Source organism: Nicotiana sylvestris, chromosome 6 (genome assembly GCF_000393655.2).
Source record: "Nicotiana sylvestris chromosome 6, ASM39365v2, whole genome shotgun sequence".
Lineage (NCBI taxonomy): Eukaryota > Viridiplantae > Streptophyta > Magnoliopsida > Solanales > Solanaceae > Nicotiana > Nicotiana sylvestris.
The window spans coordinates 163,095,051-163,119,612 of record NC_091062.1 but is presented as its reverse complement, the minus strand read 5'-3'; the positions used below and the strand labels follow the sequence as shown (position 1 = coordinate 163,119,612).

At 41.5% G+C, this 24,562-nt stretch overlaps 1 protein-coding gene across 1 annotated transcript; it reads left to right on the top strand.

Annotated features, from left to right (window-relative positions):
- Nucleotides 1-21,631: 21,631 nt before the first annotated feature.
- LOC138871596 (uncharacterized) lies at nucleotides 21,632-22,324 on the top strand. The gene has a single exon (XM_070149481.1). It carries the CDS (start codon nucleotides 21,632-21,634, stop codon nucleotides 22,322-22,324), a length of 693 nt encoding a protein of 230 aa, XP_070005582.1.
- The last annotated feature ends 2,238 nt before the right edge of the window (nucleotides 22,325-24,562 follow it).

Below are 24,562 nucleotides of genomic sequence, written 5' to 3'. Positions count from 1 at the left end.
AAAGTTTTAGAGAGTATGGTTTCCGGTGGAGGGAACAGGCAGCAAGGGTGGATCCTTCTATGAAGGAAAGTGAAATGGTAGACTACTTCCTACAAGCCCTAGAGCCAACTTACTATGCCCATTTGGTTTCAGCGGTAGGAAAATCATTCAACGAAGTAGTGAAGATGGGAAGTATGGTGGAAGAAGGCCTCAAGACAAATAAAATCATGAGTTATTCGGCTATTAAGGCGACTACTCAAGCTATTCAAGGCGGGGTAGGAGAAAATCGGAAGAAAGAAAAGGGAGGAAGCAGCGGTGGTTGATTCAGGAACTTGGTCAGGATCCGGAGGTTCACCTCATTACTACAATCAACATCGGTCCCACCAATCAACTTACCACCACAATTCACCCCAACATTACTATCACCCATCGGAACCTCATTTTTCCATCAATCATGCTCAAGCATACAATCAACCACCTGCTCACGCTCATTGGCGCGCCCCTGTCATATCAAGTACTTACCCACGAGCCTACCCCGGACCAGGTTTCAGGCCTAGGCAAGCATTCAGGGGGGAAAGGGAACAGAAAAAGAAAACCTTCACTCCATTGGGTGAATCCTACACTAGTCTGTTCCACAGGTTGAGACAGCTAGACATGCTAAGGCCGATACAATCCAAGCTGGCCAATCCTCCTCCAAAGAATCTGGACTACACCATAAGTTGTGAATATTGTTCCGGTACACCAGGCCATGATACAGAAAATGCTGGCATTTGAAGAATGCAATACAAGAGCTGATTGATACTAACAAAATTGAAGTTCAAACCCCCGAAACTCCCAATATCAACAAAAATCCAATGTCAGCCCATCAGGAGGCCAATATGATAGAAATAATACGGGTTGATGGGGAAACAAAGAAGCCATCGCAAACCGTCATGATGATTATGTCTCATGAAACCAAGCCAGTTAAGCAGCTAACAGAGGAGAAGTCGGTGCCTGAGAAAAACAAAAATGGTGATGAACCATCTGTGGTATTTGAGAAGGGATCTTCAAGCAAAATTGCTACAAAGCAGGAAGGATTAAAAGTGATTGTACCAGGGGTCGCCAACAAACCCATTGTAGTCATGGAAGGAGCCCATATAGATCGGGTCATTATCAAGCCGGTAACCCAGTTACCAGTGATCAGCAACAAATCCATTCCATGGAACTATGAACGGGTAACAGTAATGTATAAAGGAAAAGAAGTCAAGGAAGAAGTCTGTGAGGTGCAAGGCTTGACTCGGTCGGGAAGATGTTTCACTCCCGAAGAGTTAAGAAAAACTAAAAATCTAACACTAATAAAGAAAGCTGTGACGGAAGAAGAAGCGGAAGAATTTTTGAGAAAAATGAAGCTCCATGACTATTCTATTGTGGATCAATTGAAAAAGACGCCCGCTCAAATTTCATTATTGTCATTACTGATCCATTCAGAGGAGCACCGTCAAGCTTTGATGAAAATCCTGAATGAGGCGCACGTTCCTGATAAGATCTCCGTAAATCATTTGGGGAGAATAGCCAACAGAATCTTTGAGGCAAATAGAATTACATTTTCTGATGATGAATTGTCTGTGGAAGGTACTGAGCACAACAGAGCTCTTTACCTCACCGTGAAATGTGAAAACTCCGTAGTAACCCAGGTATTGGTTGACAACGGGTCAAGTGCAAACATCTGCCCTCTCTCCACTTTAAACAAGTTGAAAATAAAAGAGGAGATGATCCAGAAGAATCGTATTTGCGTACGGGGTTTGACGGTGGAAGCAGAGATTCATTTGGCGACATAGTGCTGGAGCTGACAATAAGGCCAGTTGAATTCACAATGGAGTTTCAAGTGCTGGACATAACTGTTTCCTATAATTTGCTGTTGGGTCGATCATGGATCCATGCTGTTAAAGTAGTCCCGTCAACACTACACCAGGTAGTCAAGTTTGAATGGGATAAACAGGAAATAGTCGTGCATGGAGAAGACAGTTTAAATGCTCACATCGGTGCCATTGTACCAGTCGAGGGAATAGAAAATGACCAGGGACCATGGGTTTACCAAGTGCCCGACACAATGTCGGTAGAGAAAATTCCAGAGGGGAAATACATTCCGAATCCAAAGATAACCTCTGCATCAGTCATGGTAGCCTATGAAATGTTAAAAAATGGTTTTATACCCGGCAAAGGTTTGGGCTCATCTTTGCAAGGAATTATACAACCAGTATCTCTCCCCGAGAACTGGGGAACATTTGGTTTGGGATTCATACCCACTGTCACAGACGTGAGCAAGGCCAGAAAGCTGAAACAAAAGGCATGGGTTCTTCCAAAACCAGTCCCACATCTATCAAAGTCTTTTGTCAAGACCGGTGCTAAAAATCACCCGATAACAACAATTCCTAAATCCCTGGTCAATCCTGAGGAGGAATTAATTGAAAGATTCGAGAAATTGTTTGACGATGTGAATATGGTGGAAAGCGGGGAAGGTTGTAGCAACGCAGAAGTTCAATTCGTTGGGCCAGAAACAAAGCTTAATAATTGGAAAACCACTCCTCTCCCCATTCGAAAGGAGTCTTGGTAGTTTATTTTTGATTTTTCTTCAGTTTGTTTGGGTTACCTCAGGGTTGTAATCCCCATGCTTATCTTACAGTTTGTTTGAAGTGTGCAAACCTTGTTATCTTTCATCATCCAATAAAATACAGTTTCTCTTTTCATTATCATTCCTGATAGTTTTCTTTTCTTTTTCTTCTTTTTTCTGTACAGTTCTTTTTACGCTGGCTCTAGTGATATGGCATGCATGAGGAATCCTCAGCCCAGTCTTAAAAATCAATCTGATTCCGAAATAATAATTCAAGAAGTATATTGTGATTATGAATCAGAATATGATGAGGATGAGGCTTTCGAAGAGATTAGTAAAGAGTTAATTCATTTTGAGGAGAAAACCAAACCTAACCTGAGTGATACCGAAGGCATCAACATAGGGGACACGAATAATATCCGAGAAACTAAAATAAGTGTCCATCTCGAACCAAAGATCCGAGAAGAGTTAATTAAAGCACTCATAGAATTCAAAGATGTTTTTGCATGGTCATATGACGACATGCCAGGCTTGAGCACTGATTTAGTGGTTCACAAATTGCCCACTGATCCAATGGTGCCTCCTGTCAAGCAAAAGTTGAGAAAGTTCAAGCCTGATATGAGTGTGAAAATTAAAGAAGAAATCACCAAACAGTTGGAGGCAAAGGTCATTTGAGTCACTCGATATCCTGTTTGGTTGGCTAATATCATTCCTGTGCCAAAGAAAGACGGCAAAATTAGAGTATGCATCGACTACCGCAATCTCAACAAAGCAAGTCCGAAGGATAATTTTCCATTACCCAATATCCACATTTTGATCGATAATTGTGCCAAGCATGAGATAGGATCTTTCATGGATTGTTATGCCGGGTATCATCAAATTCTAATGGATGAAGAAGATGCAGAAAAGACGGCATTCATCACACCATGGGGAACTTATTGCTACTGGGTAATGCCATTCGGTTTGAAGAACGTCGGGGCAACTTACATGAGAGAAATGACCACGGTGTTTCATGATATGATACACAAGGAGATTGAGGTATACGTGGACGATGTGATCATAAAATCAAAGCATCAGGCCGACCACGTTGGGGATTTGAGGAAATTCTTCTTAAGACTTCGCAGGTACAACCTCAAGCTTAACCCTGCCAAATGCGCATTTGGAGTTCCATCTGGAAAGTTGCTGGGATTCATAGTCAGTCGGCGAGGCATCGAGCTAGACCCATCAAAAATCAAAGCCATCCAAGAATTGCCACCTCCAAGGAACAAAACTGAAGTAATGAGTTTGTTAGGGAGGTTGAATTACATCAGCAGGTTTATTGCTCAGCTCACGACAACCTGTGAGCCTATTTTCAAATTGTTGAAAAAGGATGCTGCGGTCAAATGGACCGATGAGTGTCAAGAAGCGTTTGATAAGATAAAAGGATACTTGTCAAACCCACCCGTGCTGGTCCCGCCAGAGCCAGGAAGACCTCTGATTCTTTACTTGACGGTCTTGGAAAATTCATTTGGTTGTGTATTGGGGCAACATGACCTCACCGGCAGAAAAGAATAGGCCATCTGCTACCTTAGCAAGAAATTCACAGCTTATGAGGTTAAGTATACTCATCTGGAAAAGACATGTTGCGCCCTAACGTGGGTAGCTCAGAAGTTGAAACACTATTTATCGTCCTACACTACTTACCTCATTTCGCGTCTGGATCCGTTGAAATATATTTTTCAAAAGCCTATGCCAACGGGGAGACTTGCAAAGTGGCAGATATTGCTCACAGAATTTGACATCATCTATATGACTCGGACTGCAATGAAAGCCCAAGCGTTGGCCGATCATTTAGCTGAAAACTCGGTCGACGAGGAGTATGAGCCATTGAAAACCTATTTTCCCGATGAAGAAATAATGCATATCGATGAGATGGAACAAATTGAAAAACCTGGCTGGAAACTTTTCTTTGATGGGGCCGCTAACATGAAAGGAGTCGGGATAGGAGCCGTAATTATTTCTGCGATTTTATTGCACCAATAATATGGCTGAATGTGAAGCTTGTATTTTGGGGTTAAGTCTAGCCGTAGACATGGGTATCCAGGAAATCTTAGTCATGGGAGATTCGGATCTTCTGGTACATCAAATTCAAGGAGAATGTGAAACCTGAGACTTGAAGCTCATACCATACCGACAATGTCTACATGATCTTTGTCAGCGGTTTCAATCGGTGGAGTTCCGGCATATTCCAAGGATCCATAATGAGGTTGCCGATGCATTGGCTACCCTGGCATCAATGTTGCACCATCCGAACAAAGCTTATGTGGATCCACTGCATATTCAAGTCCACGATCAGCACGCTTACTACAATATGGTTGAAGAGGAATTTGACGGTGAACCATGGTTCCACGACATAAAGGAGTATATCAGAATAGGGATATATCCAGCACAAGCCACAGGGGATCAAAAGAGAACCATTAGGCGATTGGCAAATGGATTCTTCTTAAGCGGAGGAGTTTTGTATAAAAGAACACCAGACCTTGGATTATTAAGATGCATAGACGCCAGACAAGCTACGGCTGTCATGTCTGAAGTACATTCGGGAGTTTGCGGACCCCACATGAGCGGATATGTGTTGGCAAAGAAAATTCTCCGAGCTGGTTACTATTGGCTTACCATGGAGCGAGATTGTATCAGTTTTGTGCGCAAGTGTCATCAATGCCAGATACACGGGGATTTGATTCATTCTCCACCATCCGAGTTGCACACAATGTCGGCACCGTGGCCCTTCGTCGCCTGGGGCATGGATGTGATTGGACCAATTGAGCCAGTAGCATCCGATGGGCACAGGTTCATTCTGGTAGCCATTGATTATTTTACCAAATGGGTTGAGGCCAAGAAAGCTGTGGTCGATTTTGTTCACTCAAATATCATATGTCGATTCGGAATCCCAAAGGTAATCATCACAGATAACGGTGTTAATCTTAACAGTAACTTAATGAGGGAAATATGTCAACAGTTTAAGATTATACATCGCAATTCTACCCCATATCGGCCCCAGGCGAATGGAGCAGTCGAGGCAGCCAACAAAAACATAAAGAAGATACTTCGGAAAATGGTAGAAGGTTCAAGACAATGGCACGAAAAATTACCATTTGCGTTATTGGGATATCGCACTACTATTCACACTTCAGTAGGGGCGACTCCTTATTTGTTGGTATATGGCACTGAGGCGGTAATTCCTGCAGAAGTTGAAATTCCTTCCCTTCGGATCATCGTCGAAGCTAAGATTGATGATGACGAATGGGTCAAAATTCGTTTGGAAGAGTTAAACTTGATTGATGAAAAATGATTGGCAGCAGTATGTCATGGCCAATTGTATCAAAGAAGAATACCAAGAGCATACAACAAAAAGGTGCGTCCCCGGAAGTTTGAAATGGGTCAACATGTGCTGAAACGTATTCTTCCACATCAGGTTGAGGCAAAAGGCAAATTTGCCCCGAATTGGCAAGGACCATTCATTGTAACCAGAGTATTATCCAATGGTGCATTATGTTTAACAGATATTGAAGGAAAATGCATAGACATGGCTATCAATTCTGATGCGGTAAAGAGATATTATGCATGATTTTTTTCGGTATAGTTGTTAAATGTTTGTATTCGGCATTATTTCGAAGATTTGAATGACAAAGGCAATTTATTCTGCTATCCAAACACTATACCCTTTGTTTCCCCTTTGAGCCACATTCGTTTCTTTCTTACCCTCTCTTGGAATCAATGAAAATCAAAAAAAAATCACTATTATGAGAGTGAACTACGTTTGACCTGATTCCTCAAAGAGGATACGTAGGCGCCTCACGACTCGGTCATAGGGAGCATAATATGCATAATGTGCACAAAAAGAAACATCAAGAGACCCCAATCAAGAAACTGGGGCAGGAATTGTATCGGTAATAAGAAAAAGATTCCAAGAGTTGTAATTTTAAACCCATATCAAAATTGTTTAACGTTTGATACCTTTTCATTCCAACCACATACCAAAAAGACCTTTCGATCAATCTTAGAAAAATGCCGAGTCGAGCAAATGAAGATGATTCATAACATTCTGGTCCAAACAAGAAGAAGTGATGAAAATGAGAGAGTCTTATAGGTGAAAACCCGCACGGGCACCGTAAGATGACGGAAGCTGAAAGAAAGTAAAATGAGAGAGTCTTATAGGTGAAAACCCGCACGGGCACCGTGAGATGACGAAAGCTGAGAGAAAGTAAAACGAGAGAGTCTTATAGGTGAAAACCTTCGCAGGCACCATAAGGCGAAAAGGAATTAAGAAATGAACAAATGAGGAAGGTTTGTCGGTGAAAACTCTTTAAGATATTGCAAGTCGAACAGGTCTGTAAAATGGCAAAAGTAAAGTTGGGTTGTGGAAATTTTGGGAGATCAAAATAAAACAATTGAAAAAGAGATTAGTTAAAAAGACTGGGCTGATTAATCCAAAATGCATACCCTGATCATTGGTACCAGTAACTCCAATCAGATAAGTTCCTTATTCCTTTCTCCAACAGTCATCCAAAGTTGGATTTTTCTTTTCATTCTGTATTGACGAAATCGTCATGTTTCATTACTAAAAATCTTACTCTTCTAAAGCTTTTAAGGCAAGTTTTGTTCCAAACAAATATGAAGGAATGTCAAGGTATACTACCAAGATTCAAGATTGCATAGGGCAAAATACGGCCATGATGGGCAGGAAGTAATAGGATGAAAATAAGATATGGGTGTAAGAAAAGTTGAATCAGAAAAGTGATTCAGTAATGCCAGGAGAGACATATGATTACAATTAAAAGGGTTTGAAGTGAAAACAACAGTTGGGGATCCTGTAGTTAAGGATCAATTACAAGGACAAAACAGTTTTTTCAACCATGCCAAGGCAGTAAAACAAGACAAAGAGAAACCCTGCCCTCAGCAAAAATGCCACAACTAACCACCCTGCTTTAAACTAACGAAATTTTCTTTGATTTAAAACAGGGGCAAAAACAGCATTTGTATCAAGAATTGAAGTATCAGCAGTCAGGCGCCCACCTGGAGAATAAGGGAGCACAATTGAAGTATCAGCAGTCAGGCGCCCACCTGGAGAATAAGGGAATACAATTGAAGGATCAGCAGTCAGGCGCCCACCTGGAGAATAAGGGAATACAATTGAAGGATCAGCAGTCAGGCGCCCACCTGGAGAATAAGGGAATACAATTGAAGTATCAGCAGTTAGGCGCCCACCTGGAGAATAAGGGAATACAATTGAAGTATCAGCAGTCAGGCGCCCACCTGGAGAATAAGGGAACACAATTGAAGTATCAGCAGACAGGCGCCCACCTGGAGAATAAGGGAATACAATTGAAGTATTAGCAGTCAGGCGCCCACCTGGAGAATAAGGGAATACAGTTGAAGTATCAGCAGTCAGGCGCCCACTTGGAAAATACGGGAATACAGTTGAAGTATCAACAGTCAGGAGCCCACCTGGAGAATAAGGGAATACAATTGAAGTATCAGTAATCAGGCGCCCACCTGAAGAACAGAATGACAATGTATTTTGACATTACGGGTTGAAGTCAAAAGCCCGCCCATATGAGAAAGGAGCACACGTAAAGTCAATAAAGCAGAGGAGTCCAACCAAATCCCCATCAGGAAACAACAAGAGTCCCAAACAGATAAAGGAAATACGAGACACAATGAAAGGAAATGCGGAATAAGTCAGAAGCAAAGCATGCCCAAGAGTCACCAAGACATCAAGACAACAAGAAACGCAAGGGTAAGATCTAGATAAGATTTTGTAATTCGTATACCATAGTCTAGTTTAGCTTTTTGTTTTACCTTTAAAGCAGGTTGTAATAAGGAGGTCAGCAAGCAGTAAAAGCAGCACGAAACAGCAGTAGCATCACAGTCCCATGGTAGTCCCAGCTACCCAAAACTTCCCGAACTACATTGACCTGATTCCTGTTTAGCCCAGGATATGTAGGAAACCTTTGAAGAAAAGGTTTGGTCAAATCTTTTTCAAAAAAAAATGCTTCATACGGAGTACTCGGATGGGCAAAAAATCGCTCGCTTTATCTTTGCACGAAAACCCTTCGTGTCTTCGGGCAAAGAGGGGCAGCTGTAAGCACGTGATTTTTTGCCCAATATGAGAATTACTCCCAAAAAATTCAAAAATAAAATGATTTTTCTTTGGTGTGCAATTTTGTGATATTTTGTGATATTTTTGAATAATTATTTGTATTTGTCTGTGCATGTTTATTTGTTAAATTATTAAAAATACAAAAATATGTCGCATTTTGCATGTAGGATTTAATTCTACAATTGTTAGTAATTAAATTTGTTTTACAAAAATTAAAAATTACAAAAATAGGCATCGTTTGCATTTTTAGCATTTAATGTCCAAATATACAATTTTATGCTTAATTATTACTTAATTGTGCGTTAATTGTTATTGGGAGTTAATTTGCGCTTTTATAACTTAATTTAGTTCTTAATAATAGTTTAAGTATTTTTATAATTTAGTTTTAGAGAAATAAAAGAAGAAAAGAGAGCGAAAATATAAAGAAAGTCGGAATTGGGTCTCTTCTTCGATTTCAAGCTTCAGGCCCAAAAATGGCCCAATCTTCCCAAACGACCCAGTCCATTTCGAACTGGGTCGACCCAGTCCAAATACCCAACACCCTTCTTTATTTTTTTAAAACACAAAACAAAACAAAAAAAAACAAAAACAAAAACCCTAAAAACTAAGAAACCAATCCGCCACCCCCCCTCCTTTTTCCATCTTCTTCCTCAAGCTTCTCCAAGCTCCATCAATGGCTTCCTTCCTTCCCCTCACGCCATACACACTCACTCACGACACACACACAGATAGAGAAGTATAAGAAGAGGAGAGGATAGAGAAAAGAACAAGAGAGACACAAGGAGACAGACAGATAGAGAGATTATAGAGAGGAATCTGAAAGAGAGATTGAGAATAAAAGGAAAACAGAACTAAGAGAAGAAAGAATCTGGAACAGAAAAAAAATAGAAGAGAAAGAAAGAAAGTCTGAAACATATTTTTCCTTGAATCTGTCTGAGTCTATTTTGTTGATATTGTTTGGTTCAAATCTGAAATTTTTTCTTAAAATTCTGTTACTGCTCGTCTGGTTTCACGGGTTTTGCTCAAACCTGCTGAGTTATTGGTATATTATGTTGTTTTGTTGCTGCCGTTACTGCTGAAATTCACCTTTTCTACCCTCATTTCCAGGTACATATTTGTAAACTCATGTCATGAAAAGCTTCAACATGGCAAATAAATGAAGTTTGGAATTATAATTCTGTCTTCTACTCATCTAAGTTCATTAGTTTAAATTTCAGTTTTGTTTCATGTTGGTTAATATAGTAGTATGCTTGACATGATAATTATTAGTTAATCATTCCCTTTTGAAGTTTGTATAAGTGTTGTAATAATGTTATCTATTTCAGAATTTCATTAAAGTATAGTTATGATTGAATTGTCAAGATAGGGAACATGGCATAAAGTTGGCCATTAATTAAGTCTTGTGACATTGTTAGTTAGGTACAGAATATTATGGAAATATCAAGAAAATACATTGTTAGCATATTTTGTTAATTACTTGGTTGTGGTTTAAGGCTAGATGATGTTGGTTGCATTTTGTTCATATATGGCGTAATAATGGTTATGTTTATAATCAATAGTCGAAAGATGCATTGATAAAATCCGTTATATTCACAATGTTGGAATATGGTGAATGGTGTAGGGGCATATTCATGTTATATGTGATATCGTCTTATTAAGTCAACAGGTAGATTAGTTCTTTCTTATTAACAAATGGCCTAGTTATTTGAATGCAATCAGCTCATTTCTTTAAAAATAATGTAAACGATAAGTCAACAATTTTTTATAACGTGTAAAGTTAGTGTTTGCCAATAGTTCGCATAGGTTGAGAATAAAAATCGTTTCGATTATGTATATCCCAAACTCAATCATAAGCAGAATTAACCAAAAAAATCATGCATATTGGATTAAGAACAAGTGATGTAGAAGGAGATTAGGCTTATAAATTGTAACAATTTTAAGAATGTAAAATAGCATTCGCTACAAATAGAATAATGAAAATTCTTCGAAAATATCTCTTCCTTTCATAAATCAATTTTTTTTAGTTTCATACGCAATTCGCTTTTTGGGTATACACATATTGTATTTACGAGAAAAAATGATAGTATTAATCACACATTGTTTATTTTTTACTCTTAATATTTGAATGGCTCGGAGGAATATAATTCACACGCGAAAAATATAATTCACGGTCAACATTTAATAAATTGTGAATTCTTTTCAAAGAATTTAAGGGCATCTCAAATAGGGATTTCTCATGATTTTTCACATCAAAATGTATGGATGTAATAAACAATTTGTGAAAAATCTATATTACCCTTAAGAATATTTTGCGTGATTAGGGATGCGTTCGCGTAACCTGATTATATTTCTAAAAGCAATTCGGATTATGCGTTCGCGCAACTTCGAGCGAACATTTAATAAAAAGGGGGTTCTTCGGAGAATATCAAATTAATTTCATATAACCCGAGGTGTGCGGTTCACTATTTAATTATACAAGAGCGGCGAACTTTCTTAATTTTATTCTAAGCACGATTTCGAACATAAGTCTATTTTTATAATAAAAATAAATAAAAAATAATATTATCAATCTTATTGTGTACACGTATGCGTGACACGATTCTTCACGTTCATAAAAATATATAACACGAATATACGTACGCGTGATTCGTTTAAAGGTCTCTAATTATAAATAATTTAAGGCGGTAACAGAATTATATAACAACAGAAAGTATATTTAGTAAATCAAGATAATTAAGCCAAGTATAAAAAATGGTTAAGCGACCATGCTAGAACCACGGAATTTGGGAATGCCTAACACCTTCTCCCGAATTAACAGAATTCCTTACTCGGATTTCTGGTTCGCAGAATAACAAACAGAGTCATATTCTCCTCGATTTAGGGATTAAAACCGGTGACTTGGGACGCCTTAAAATTCCCAGGTGGCGACTCTGAAACAAACAAACAAATCCCGTTTTGACTGTCCTTTAATTGGAGAAAACTCCCTACGCCCCCCGCGGGGGCGAAAAAAAGGAGGTGTGACAGACTCAAATGGTAAAGTGAGTTATGAAATAAAAGTGAAAGAAAGAGAAAGAGATATTAAATTTTTTCCTTGCCGGGATATTGTTGCTTTGTTGATTATCTCCCTTGCTGGGATGTTGAGATTATTGATGTTGTTCCTTTGCCGGGATTTAATTGCTTAACTGTTATTCCCTTATCGGGATCTCTATTACTATTTTGTTTATTTCCTTTCCCCTTTGCTTGTGATTGTTGTTTGGGTAAGGAAGAGTGTTAAAGCACGAAGGGTGATACCGTGCATTGTTTGCTATTATGAGGAAAGAGTGTAAAGCACGAAGGGTGATATCGTGTCGTACGATGTACCATTCTGTACGGATTTTCATTGATTATATGGTGAGTAAAGAGAGCAAAAGCATGAAGGGTGGTGTCGTGCACATCTTTATTATATGATTGAATTGGTAAGGACGAAAGTAAAATCACGAAGGGTGATGGCGTGCACACTTTTATTATAAAATTGCTTTGGAGAGGACGAGAGTAAAAGCACGAAGGGTGATGCCGTGCAAATTGTTGATTTCTGATTCTTTGTTGATATTCGAGTTATGTTGTTTCTTTACTTACTTGATGCTTTCTATTCGGAATTGTTATCTCCCCCACAGCATGTTTTCCCCTCCCACATTGACTGGTTATTTTCTGTATTTCTTTTGTGTTGTATATACATTTGAACTACACAAGTTTATTTGGTAGTCTGATCATAGCCTCGTTACTACTTCACCGAGGTTAGGCTATACACTTACCAGCACATAGGGTCGGTTGTTCTGATACTACACTCTGCACTGTGTGCAAATCCAGAAGCAGCTTTCGGACAGTAGTTGGAGTGCTTCCTTCAGTCCACCCGGAGACCCAAGGTAGACTGCAGTCGTCCGTAGGCCCTGGCGTATCCCTCCATCTCTACTTCCAGTTTCATTTTCTTTTATTCAGAAACAGTGTACTGTTATTTCTTCAGACCTTGTATGTAGAAATCTTAGATAGTCTGTGACACCAAGTTTTGGGTATTTGAGGTTTTAAAAGTTGTAATAGACGTAGACTTAAGATAGTTAATTGTTGACTTCTGCTTAATTATTTAAAGTTCCGTTGTTATCATGTAATCGCCTTGTGTTTGTTAAAATGAAGCAATATGGAAGTGTAGCAAGTAGTTAAGGTTTGGCTTGCCTATCTCCCATTAGTATGCGCCATCACGACCCCCAAGGTTGGGAAATCCGGGTCGTGACAAGTTGGTATCAGAGCGCTAGTTTACATAGGTCTCATAGTTCACAGACAAGCTTAGTAGAGTTTGAGGGATCGGTATGAAGACGACTGTATTTATCCCCCAGAGGCTACAGAGTTAGGAAAAACTTCACATTTGTTCTTTCTCGTCGTGCGGTTTTGTTTCTCAATGCTAATTGAACTTCTACTCCGTTCTTTCGTAGATGGCGAGAACACGCGCTTCCTCGTCCTTCACTCAGCAGCCCGAGCCCCCAACAGCAGCTCCCATGAGGGGCAGAAGGCGAGGCCCAGGCCGTGATAGAGGCCGAGGGAGGGGCAGATCTCAGCCCCGAGCAGCAGCCCCAGTGACGGAGCCTCAGGTTGATTTTGATGAGGAGGTTCCAGCTCCAGCAGTTCCGGTGGGCCCAGCTCATGTCCTAGAGGGGTTTATTGCTACCTCAGTTCTTCAGGATGCTTTGGTCCGATTAGTGGGCCTCATGGAGAGTGTCACCCGAGCAGGCTTGCTTCCTGTAGCACCAACCGTCTCTCAGGCTGGAGGAGGAGCCCAGACACCTGCTACTCGCACTCCGGAGCAGGTAGCTCCTCAGATTCAGACTCCAGTAGTTCATCCAGTTAGGGCAGTACAACCGGGTGTGGTAGCTCAGACCGATGATGGAGCGGCTATGTCCGCCGATGCTTTGTGGAGACTGGATAGGTTCACTAAGCTCTTCACTTCTACTTTCAGCGGTGCATCTACTGAGGATCCCCAAGATTACCTAGACAGCTGCCACGAGGTTCTCAGGAACATGGGCATTGTTGAGACCAATTGGGTCAATTTTGCTACATTTCGCTTGTCTTGATCCGCCAAGACTTGGTGGAGGGATTATTACTTAGCGAGACCAGCCGGATCGCCAGCCTTGACTTGGGAGCAGTTTACAGTGTTATTCCTGGAGACGTTTCTCCCCATTACTCAGAGAGAGGCCTATCGGAGGCAGTTTGAGCACCTCCATTAGGGTTCAATGACTGTTACCCAGTATGAGACCAGGCTCATCGATTTGGCTCGCCATGCTCTCATCATACTCCCCACCGAGAGAGATAGGGTGAGGAGGTTTATTGACGGTCTTATTTAGCCGATTCGTCTTGAGATGGCTAGAGAGGCTGGGAGTGAGATTACTTTTTAGGAGGCGGCCAATGTGGCCCGTAGAGTTGAGATGGTTCTATCATAGGGAGGCGATCATGGGTCAGACAAGAGGCCCTGTCATTTAGGCCGATTCAGTGGTACCTCATCTAGAGGTCAAGATTTGTATGGTAGAGGTGTTAGAGGTGGAAGTAGAGGTACTAGAGCTGGAGCTCAGGCCACCAGAGGTGGAGGCCAGCCAGCTGCAGGCCGTCCCAAAGATGTAGTTCAGGGTGGTGGGGCCCAGCCCCAATGTTATGCCCTTCCAGCCAGGCTCGAGGCTGAGGCTTCAGATGCAGTCATTATAGGTACTATTCTGGTTTTTGATAGAGATGCTTCAGTGTTATTTGATCCAGGATCTACCTACTCGTATGTGTCATCTTATTTTGCACTATATTTGGTCATGCCTAGTGATTCATTGAGTATTCTTGTTTATGTGTCTACACCGATGGGTGATTCTATTGTGGTAGATCGAGTCCATCATTCTTGTATTGTGGTGATTGGGGGTCTTGAGACTCGTGTGGATTTGTTGCTTCTAGACATGGTCGATTTCGATGTTACATTGGGGATGGACTGGTTATCACCTTACCACGCTATCTTGGACTGTCATGCCAAGACTGCGACCTTAGCTTTACCAGGTATGCCTCGTTTAGAGTGGAGAGGGACTCCTGGTGATTCTATTTGTAGTGTTATCTCTTATGTGAAGGCTCGGAGGGGTGTTTGTCCTATTTGGAATATGTTCGTGATTCTAGTGCTGAGGTTTCCTCTATTGATTCTGTGCCCATTGCTCATGAGTTTCCTGAGGTATTCCCTTCAGACTTGCCAGGTATGTCGCCCGACAGGGATATTGATTTTTGTATTGATTTGGCTCTGGGTACTCAGCCCATTTCTATCCCGCCGTATCGTATGGCCCTGCCGGAGTTGAAAGAGTTGAAGGAACAGTTGCAAGACTTGCTTGAGAAGGGTTTCATTAGACCCAGTGTTTCGCCTTGGGGTGCGCCGGTGTTGTTTGTTAAGAAGAAGGACGGATCGATGAGAATGTGTATTGATTACCGGTAGTTGAACAATGTTACAATCAAGAATAAGTATCCATTGCCGAGGATCGATGATTTGTTTGATCAGCTTCAGGGTGCCAAGGTGTTTTCAAAGATTGATTTGAGATCTGGCTACCATCAGTTGAGGATTAGGGCATCTGATGTCCCTAAGACAGCTTTCCGCACTCGGTATGAGTATTATGAGTTCCTGGTCATGTCATTTGGGTTGACCAATGCCCCAACAGCTTTTATGGATTTGATAAACCGAGTGTTCAGGCCTTATTTGGACTCGTTCGTGATAGTCTTCATTGATGATATTTTGAATATATTCTGCAGCCGGGAGGAGCACGAGCAACATCTTTAGAGTGGTTCTTCAGACCTTGAGGGATAGCCAGTTATATGCTAAGTTCTCGAAGTGTGAGTTCTGGTTGAGTTTAGTTGCATTTCTGGGTCATGTTGTATCATCAGAGGGTATTCAGGTTGATCCAAAGAAGATTGAGGCAGTCAAGAACTGGCCTAGACCAGCATCAGCTACAGAGATTCGGAGTTTCTTGGGATTGGCAAGCTATTATCGTCGGTTCATGGAGGGGTTTTCATCTATCGCAGCCCCGATGACTAGGTTGACCCAGAAGGGTTCCCATTTCAGATGGTCGGACGAGTGTGAGGCGAGCTTCCAGAAGCTCAATACAGCTCTGACTACGGCACCAGTGTTGGTTTTGCCCACAGGTTTAGGGCCTTATACAGTTTATTATGATGCATCTCGTGTTGGGCTTGGTGTAGTGTTGTTGCAGGATGACAAGGTCATTGCTTATGCTTCGCGGCAATTAAAGATTCATGAGAAGAACTATCCGGTTCATGATTTGGAGTTGGCAGCCATTGTTCGCGCATTGAAGATTTGGAGGCATTATCTGTATGGCGTGGCATATGAGGTGTCACGGATCACAAGAGTCTTCAGTATTTGTTCAAGCAAAAGGAGTTGAATTTGAAACAGAGGAGGTCGTTGGAGTTGTTGAAATATTATGATAGAACTATCTTGTATCATCCAGGAAAGGCCAATGTGGTGGCCGATGTGTTGAGTAGGAAGTCAGCCAGCATGGGCAGTCTTGCTTATATTCCGGTCGGTAAGAGGCTGCTTGCTTTGGACGTTCAGGCTTTGGCCAATCAGTTTGTGAGGTTGGATATTTCTGATCCTAGTCGTGTATTGGCCTGCACGGTCGCTCGTTCTTCTTTATTGGAGCATATCCGTGGTCGGCAGTATGATGATCCCCATTTGTGTGTCCTTAGAGACACGGTAAAGCACGGAGGTGCCAAGCAGGTTACCTTAGATGATGATGGAGTTTTGAGATTGCAGGGTTAAGTGTGTGTGCCTAATGTGGATGGGCTCCGAGAGTTGATTTTAGAGGAGGCCCATAGCTCCCGGTACTCTATTCATCCGGGCGTTGTGAAGATGTATCAGGATTTGCGGCAACATTATTGGTGGCGGATAATGAAGAAGGATATCGTTAAATATATAGCTCGGTGTTTGAATTGTCAGCAGGTTAAGTACGAGCATTAGAGGCCTAGTGGTTTATTTCAGAGGATTGAGCTTCCCGAGTGGAAGTGGGAGCGGATCACTATGGATTTCGTTGTTGAACTCCTGCAGACTCGGAGGAAGTTCGACGCAGTATGGGTCATTGTTGATAGGCTGACCAAGTCAGCGCATTTCATTCCTGTGGCAGTCTCTTATTCATCCGAGAGGCTAGATGAGATCTATATCCGGGAGATTGTTCGTCTTTATGGTGTGCTTGTATCTATCATTTCAGAACGAGGTACGCAGTTTACCTCGCGTTTCTGGAGAGCAGTTCAATGAGAGTTGGGCACCCAGGTTGAGTTGAGTACAACATTTCATCCTCAGACGGACGGGCAGTCCGAGCGGACTATTCAGATTTTGGAGGATATGCTTCGAGCTTGTGTCATTGACTTTGGAGGCTCATGGGATCAGTTTTTGCCTTTAGCAGAGTTTGCCTACAACAACAGTTACCAGTCGAGTATCCAGATGGCTCCTTATGAGGCTTTGTATGGTAGGCGATGTCGATCTCCGGTTAGATGGTTTGAGTCGGGAGAGGCTCGATTGTTGGGTACGGATCTGGTTCATGATGCTTTGGACAAGGTCAAGATTATTCAGGATAGGCTTTGTACCTCTCAGTCCAGGCAAAAGAGTTATGCAGACCGCAAGGTTCGAGATTTGGCATTCATGGTAGGTGAGCGGGTATTGCTTCGAGTGTCGCCTATGAAGGGCGTGATGAGATTTAGGAAGAAGGGAAAGCTTAGTAGGGGTGGGCATCGGTCGGTTCGGTTCAATTATGAATATTATCGGTTTAGCATATCGGTTATCGGTTTACAAATTTGATAAACCGATAATTGAATCGATAAGATATCGGTTATCGGGTATCGGTTAATCAGTTATTGATCATTATCGGTTCGGTTATCGGTTTACCCGATAAGATAACTCAATCTAGAGTTAAGAAAGAGAAGACAATTCATTGGAGTTAAGCAAAAAAGAGAAGAATTCACATATAATATACTAAATACCTACGCTAGGAGTAACTAGTAAGGTCTATGAAGAATGAAGATGAAACAACTGAAGAGTGCAATTGAGAAAGAATAGGAGAGAATGAATTAAAGCCCTAGCATTTGTATATACTTAAGGGTAAAGTCATAATTTTATTAATTCTTATTGGGTTATCGGTTAACCTATTAACAAAATTGGCAAACCGAGGCCCGAACCGATAACCCAATAGTGAAAAAATTCTAAACCGTTAACTCAATAACCCGATACCGATAACCCAATAAATAATTAACGGTTCGGGTTATCAGTTTTACCCGATATATGCCCAGCCCTAAAGCTTAGCCCTAGGTTCATTGGCCCGTTTGAGATTCTTGATCGAGTGAGAGAGGTGGCTTATAGACTTGCATTGCTGCCGAGCTTATCAGTCGTACATCCAGTGTTTCATGTGTCCATGCTTTGGAAATATCATAGCGATCCATCCCACGTGTTAGATTTCAGCACTGTCTAGTTGGACAAGGACTTGTCTTATGAGGAGGAGTCGGTAGCTATTCTAGACCAGCAGGTTCGTCAGTTGAGATCGAAGAGTTTTCCTTCTGTTTGTGTTCAGTGGAGAGGTCAGCCTCCTGAGGCATCGACCTGGGAGTCTGAGTCCGATATGCGGAGCTGTTATCCCCATCTTTTCCCCGACTCAGGTACTTCCTTCTTCTGTCCGTTCGAGGACGAACGGTTGTTTTAGAGATGGAGAATGTGATGACGTTCTGAGGCCTTGAAAACATCATTTAGAATCACCTCGATTTGTGTGCACAGTCCGGGTGCGTAGCTGGAAAGCTTAAATATGATAATCTATAAAAAACAATAAGTTTTGATTTTAAAATGAGCTGATTTGACTTCGGTCAATGTTTTAGGTAAACGGACCCAGACCCGTAATTTGACGGTCCCGGAGGGTCCGTAGGAAAACATGGGACTTGGGCGTATGCCCGGAATCGAATTTCGAGGTCCCAAGCCCGAGAAATGAATTTTTAAAGGAAATTGTTTTCTGGAATTGTTTAATGAAATTTAAAATGAAATTTGATTAGAACATGATTGTATCGGGCCCGTATTTTGGTTCCGGCGCCCGTTACAAGTCTTATATATGATGTAAGACATTTCGGTCGAATTTGGTGAAAAACGGATGTCATGTAACGTGATTCGGACTTAAATCGCAAAATTTATGTTTAAAGAAGTTTTGGAAAAACTTCATTGATCTCGAGAGTTAATTTGATGTTCATGATGTTATTTCAATGATTTGATTACACGAGTAGGTCCATATGATGTTTTTGAGTTAGTATGCACACTTGGTTTGGAGTTCCGAGGGCTCGGGAGAGTTTCGGGTAGGTTCAGGATGTTCTAGACTTAAAACCAGAAGTTGCAGGTCTCTAGCGGCCCGCACAAAAACGTGTGCAACCGCAGAAGAGGGCCAGTGCAGTCCACGATCGGTTTCGTGCGGTGCGCGGTGGAGGCCTGTGCGGCCGCAGTCCATTTCGTGCGGTCCGCACAGGGCACTAGACCGCAGTACCTCAGGAAGGCTTGTTCGGCCGCAGTCCATTTTATGCGGTCCGCACAGGGGGTCTGAGAGGGATATAAATAGACGAGATTTTCAGTTATTTTGCATTTTTCAAGAACCCCAAAAACATAAGTGGCGAGTTTTCAAACAATATTTCTTCTTCAAATCAATTGTAAGTCATTTTTAACTAGTTTTCTTCAATCTTTAACATCTTTTAACATGATTTCAACTTCAAATCAATTATCTTCATGGGGAAAATTGGGTGTTTTGGGTAGAACCTAGGTTTTTAAAAAATTGGGGACTTGGACCTCGATTTGAGGTCCGATTTCAAAACAAATTACATATTTGAGCTCGTGGGGGAATGGGTAATCGGGTTTTAGTTCGAACCTCGGGTTTTGACCACGTGGGCCGGGGGCGATTCAGACTTTTTGGGTAAAACTTTGGAAAACTCATTTTCATGCATTCAAATTGATTCATTTAGTGTTTATTGATGTAATGAAGTAAATTGTGACTAGATACGAGCGAATTGGCGGTGGAATTGAGGGGTAAAGCTATAATTGAAACTTGAGTTGTGTTCGAGGCATCGAGGTAAGTGTTTGGTCTAACCTTAGTTTGAGGGATTAGGAGTTGAGTCTTATTTGCTACGTGATAATTGTTGAGTACGACGTATAGGCATGGTGACGAGTATCTATACGTTGGTGTCTAGCATGACCGTGGGTCTTTAAATTTTGAAGATCTTGATTTCGTTGTATCTTTCATGCCTTGGTGATGATTTCTAATTGTTGTGGAAGGAATTGTAACCTTTGAACATTGAGGAGCATTAGCTCAAGTTATGTTATGAATTGTGAAAGTATATGAGATGATTGAACCCTTTGGAGCATTGGCTCAAGTTATATTATGAATTGTGAAAGTACATGAGATGATTGAACCCTTAGGAGCATTAGCTCAAGTGGTAAAGTTAGTTATGAAATAAAAGTGAAATAAAGAGAAAGAGATATTAAATTGTTCCCTTGCCAGGATATTGTTGCTTTGTTGATTATCTCCTTTGCCGAGATGTTGAGATTATTGATGTTGTTCCCTTGTCGGGATTTAATTATTTAAATGTTATTCCCTTGCCGGGATCTCTATTACTATTTTGTTAATTCCCTTGCCCCTTTGCTTGTGATTGTTGTTTGGGTGAGGAAGAGTGTTAAAGCACGAAGGGTAATGTCGTGCATTGTTTGCTATTGTGAGGAAAGAGTGTAAAGCAAGAAGGTTGATGTTGTGTCGTACGATGTACCATTCCGTACCGATTTTCATTGATTATATGGTGAGGAAAGAGAGTAAAAGCATGAAGGGTGGTGTCGTGCACATCTTTATTATATGATTGAATTGGTGATGAGGAAAGTAAAAGCATGAAGGGTGATGCCATGCACACTTTTATTATAAAATTGCTTTGGAGAGGACGAGAGTAAAAGCACGAAGGGTGATGCCGTGCAAATTTTTGATTTCTGATTCTTTGTTGATATTCGAGTTATGTTGTTTCATTCCTTACTTGATGCTTTCTTTTCGGGACTGTTATCTCCCCCACAACATGTTTTCCCCTCCCACATTGATTGGTTATTTTTTGTATTTCTTTTCCGTTGTATATATATTTGTACTGCATAGGTTTATTTTGTAGTCTGGTCCTAGCCTCATCACTACTTCGCCGAGATTAGGCTAGACACTTACCAGCATATGGGGTCGGTTGTGCTAATACTACACTCTGCACTGTGTGCAGATCCAGTAGCAACTTTCGAACAGTAGTTGGATTGTTTCCTTCAGTCCACCCGGAGACCCAAGGTAGACTGCAGGCGTCCGCAGGGCCTGGCGTCTCCCTCCATCTCTACTTCCTGTTTTATTTTCTTTTATTCAAAAACAACGTACTATTATTTCTTCAGACCTTGTATGTAGAAATCTTAGATAGTCTGTGACACTGTGACACCAGGTTTTGGGTATTTGAGGTTTTAAAAGTTGTAATAGACGTAGACTTAAGATAGTTAATTGTTGACTTTCGCTTAATTATTTAAAGTTTCGCTGTTATCATGTTATCGCCTTGTTTTTGTTAAAGTGAAGCAATATGGAAGCGTAGCAAGTAGTTAAGGTTTGGCTTGCCTAGCTCCCATTAGTAGGCGCCATCACGACCCCCGAGGTTGGGAAATTCGGGTCCTGACAACCCCAGACCGCCATAAAATTTCAGATTTTGGCAGACTTCGTGACTGACTTTACACCGGCCTTAATACCGAAGTCGAAAGGGAATTACTCTTGACCTCGGGGACTGCTTCAGGAGTCTGGACCCTTTTCATGAACGGTTCCTCCAACGCGAAGGGGTCCTGACTCGGTATCGTATTAAAACCACCTATGGGAAATGTTATTAGGCAATCTATTAGAACTATAAAATTGACTACCAATGAGGCCGAGTATGAGGCCATGATTGCAGGTCTAGAATTGGCTAAAAGCCTTGGGGACGAAGTAATTGAAGCCAACTACAATTCCATCCTCGTGGTGAATCAAGTTAACAGAACGTCCAAAGTAAAAGAAGAATGGATGCGAAGGTACTTGGAAAAATTGCAGGTAACCCTACACCAATTCAGGGAATGGACCCTACAGCATGTACCACGAGATCAAAACAGTGAGGCAGATGTGCTGGCTAATTTGGAGTCATCGATCGATTCCCATGAGTTCAGTTCGGGAGCAGTAGTGCAGCTGATGAACTCGGTGATAGAAGAAGGCCACGCCGAAGTGAAGTCAACAAGTTTAACTTGGAATTGGAGAAACAAATATATAGACTACTTGAAGACGGGAAAATTTCCTTCAGATCCCAAAGAATCGATATCCCTGCGCACCAAAGCCGTCAGATTTAGCTTGGTCGAAGGGGCATTGTTTAGGTGGACCTTCTTTGGCTCACTAACTATATGCATAGGATACGCCATGAGAGAAGTTCACGAAGGCACTTGCGAGAACCATTCGGGGGCAGAATTCTTGGTTCGGAAACTAATTAGGGCTGGCTATTACTGGACCGAAATAGAGAAAGATGCGAAGGACTTCATATGAAAATATGACGAGTACCAAAGACACGCCCCGATGATCTATCAACCGGGAGAAATGCTCCACTTGGTCCTGTCCCCCTGGCCATTTATGAAGTGGGGAATGGACATCGTCGGTCCCCTCCGTAGGCACTTGGTAAAGCTCAATTCATACTATTAACGATTGTTTATTTTTCCAAATGGATTGAGGCCCAAGCGTTCGAAATGGTCCGAGAGAATGAATTTATTGATTTTATCTGGGACCACATAATATGTCACTTTGAATACTAGCCGAGATTGTTTGCGACAACGGAAAATAATTCGTTAGTAGTAAGGTGAGTAAGTTTTTCGAAGACCTCAAGATCAAAAATATACTATCAACACCTTATCATCCTAGTGGGAATGGGCAGGCAGAATCAACGAACAAGACTATACATCAAAACCTGAAAAAGAGTTTAACCTATTTGAAAGGAAAATGGAAGGAGATCCTGCCCGAAAGTCTTGTGGGCATACCGTAAGACTTAAAAATCAAGCACATGGGCCACCCCATTTTCTTTGGTTTACGAAGCCGAAAACCTGATACCAGTCGAGGTGGGAGAATAGAGCCTCAGGTTCAAGTATGTGGCCGAAGAGCCGAACGGCGAGGCCATGATCACGACCCTAGAACTAATGGATGAAAGGGGGTAGGCCGCCTAGGTCCGGTTAGCCGCCCAAAAGCAGCGAATAGAAAGGTATTACAACCGAAGAGCCAGCCTCTGACACTTTTAAGTCAGGGACTTGGTGTTGAGAAAAGTAACACTAGACACCAGGAACCCAAACGAAGAGAAACTAGGCCCAAATTGGGAAGGCCGTATCGAGTTGTTAGAATAACCTGCAAAGGCTCATATAAACTCAAAGCGGAAACGGTGTACAACTACTAAACAACTAGAACACGACACACTTAAAGAAGTACTACTGCTAAGGTAGGAACTCAATTACTTTCTAATTGTGTTGTAAATCAGATAGGTAATCAGCCAAGGATGGATCTGGCTATTAGGTCTAAAAGCACGTGTTGCTCTCTTTTTCCCATGAATCGATTTTGTCCCGAAGTAGGTTTTTAGATAAGGTTTTTAATGAGGTAACAGTAAAATCTGCTACCTTAGATTTGAAGACCGCTTTCAAATCAGAATCGATGATCGTTTGCTTCGGATTAACAGTATATGAGCCTTCATGAGTTCGCCGTGTAAGATCTTTAGCAAGGGAAAAAGAAAATTTTATGTTCTAAAAGTCAAGGCTTGGTGGTTCGGATTCATTATAAGGGTCAAACAGTCATATGAACCATGCCCACGTAGTCCACTCTAGCCACAACACAAGTTTTATGCGCCTTCGACCATGTACCTTGCATATTAAACAATGAAAGATATTTCTACTTCCTTTACACTTTGTTAATACGCAATTTTCTCCCTCGATCCTGGATTCTAAAGCCCACAGGCTACCCCTACTCGGGGGCTGTCAAGTCCACGGGCTACCCCTATTTGGGGACTATCACCTAACCAAAAATCAGACTAAACCCGGGATACCGAATCCCGGAGGCACTAAACCCACTAGGCGGTGCCCGAATATAAGAGGCTACGACCACCCTAAAAATGTTCCAGAGATGTCCCAAATCTGTAATAAAAAAGTAAGGACCTTACAAAAAATCGAAACCAACTAAAAGGTTACCCTCGACAAAAAAATTGTCTTAAAACACTTAAGCATCTTAAAAACATTCGATCTCACCGAGGGTTCAAATCTACGAGATAACCAAAGTTGCATTGAAGTCGGGCTCCGTTCGAACTTTCGAAAAACGGATGCTCCAGAACTACATCTGATTTTATGCTAAGGCATTAAAAACAATACACAAATAGAAATTGTAAGTAGATGCTGGAAAATAAAGACACGGTATTGCTAGAAAGGGAAAATTTATATACTACAAAATATATTTACAAAGGCCCGATAGAACAGCCTCAAAGTAAAAAAATATAAGGAAAAACTGGAAAAATACTAAGGCATATACACTTGGTCTTCAATGGGGCCCGAATCGTTGCTAGAACCGTCGGAGCCCTCGGAACCCTCAGAGCCTTTGGGGCCCTCAGGCTCGTAAAGTTCCTTTTTATAAGGCCTCGAGCCACCTAGCTTCTACAATCTCGGCCGATAGTTCAAAACCTCGGGCATGGATCTCTTCGAGAATCTATCTCCGATATAGCCGCTTTATGTACTCAGTCTTTGTCTTTAAGCGTGTCTCGGC

Excerpts from the sequence above, each read along its gene's own strand:
- LOC138871596 (XM_070149481.1), top strand. The coding sequence starts at position 21,632 with ATGGGAAATGTTATTAGGCAATCTATTAGAACTATAAAATTGACTACC.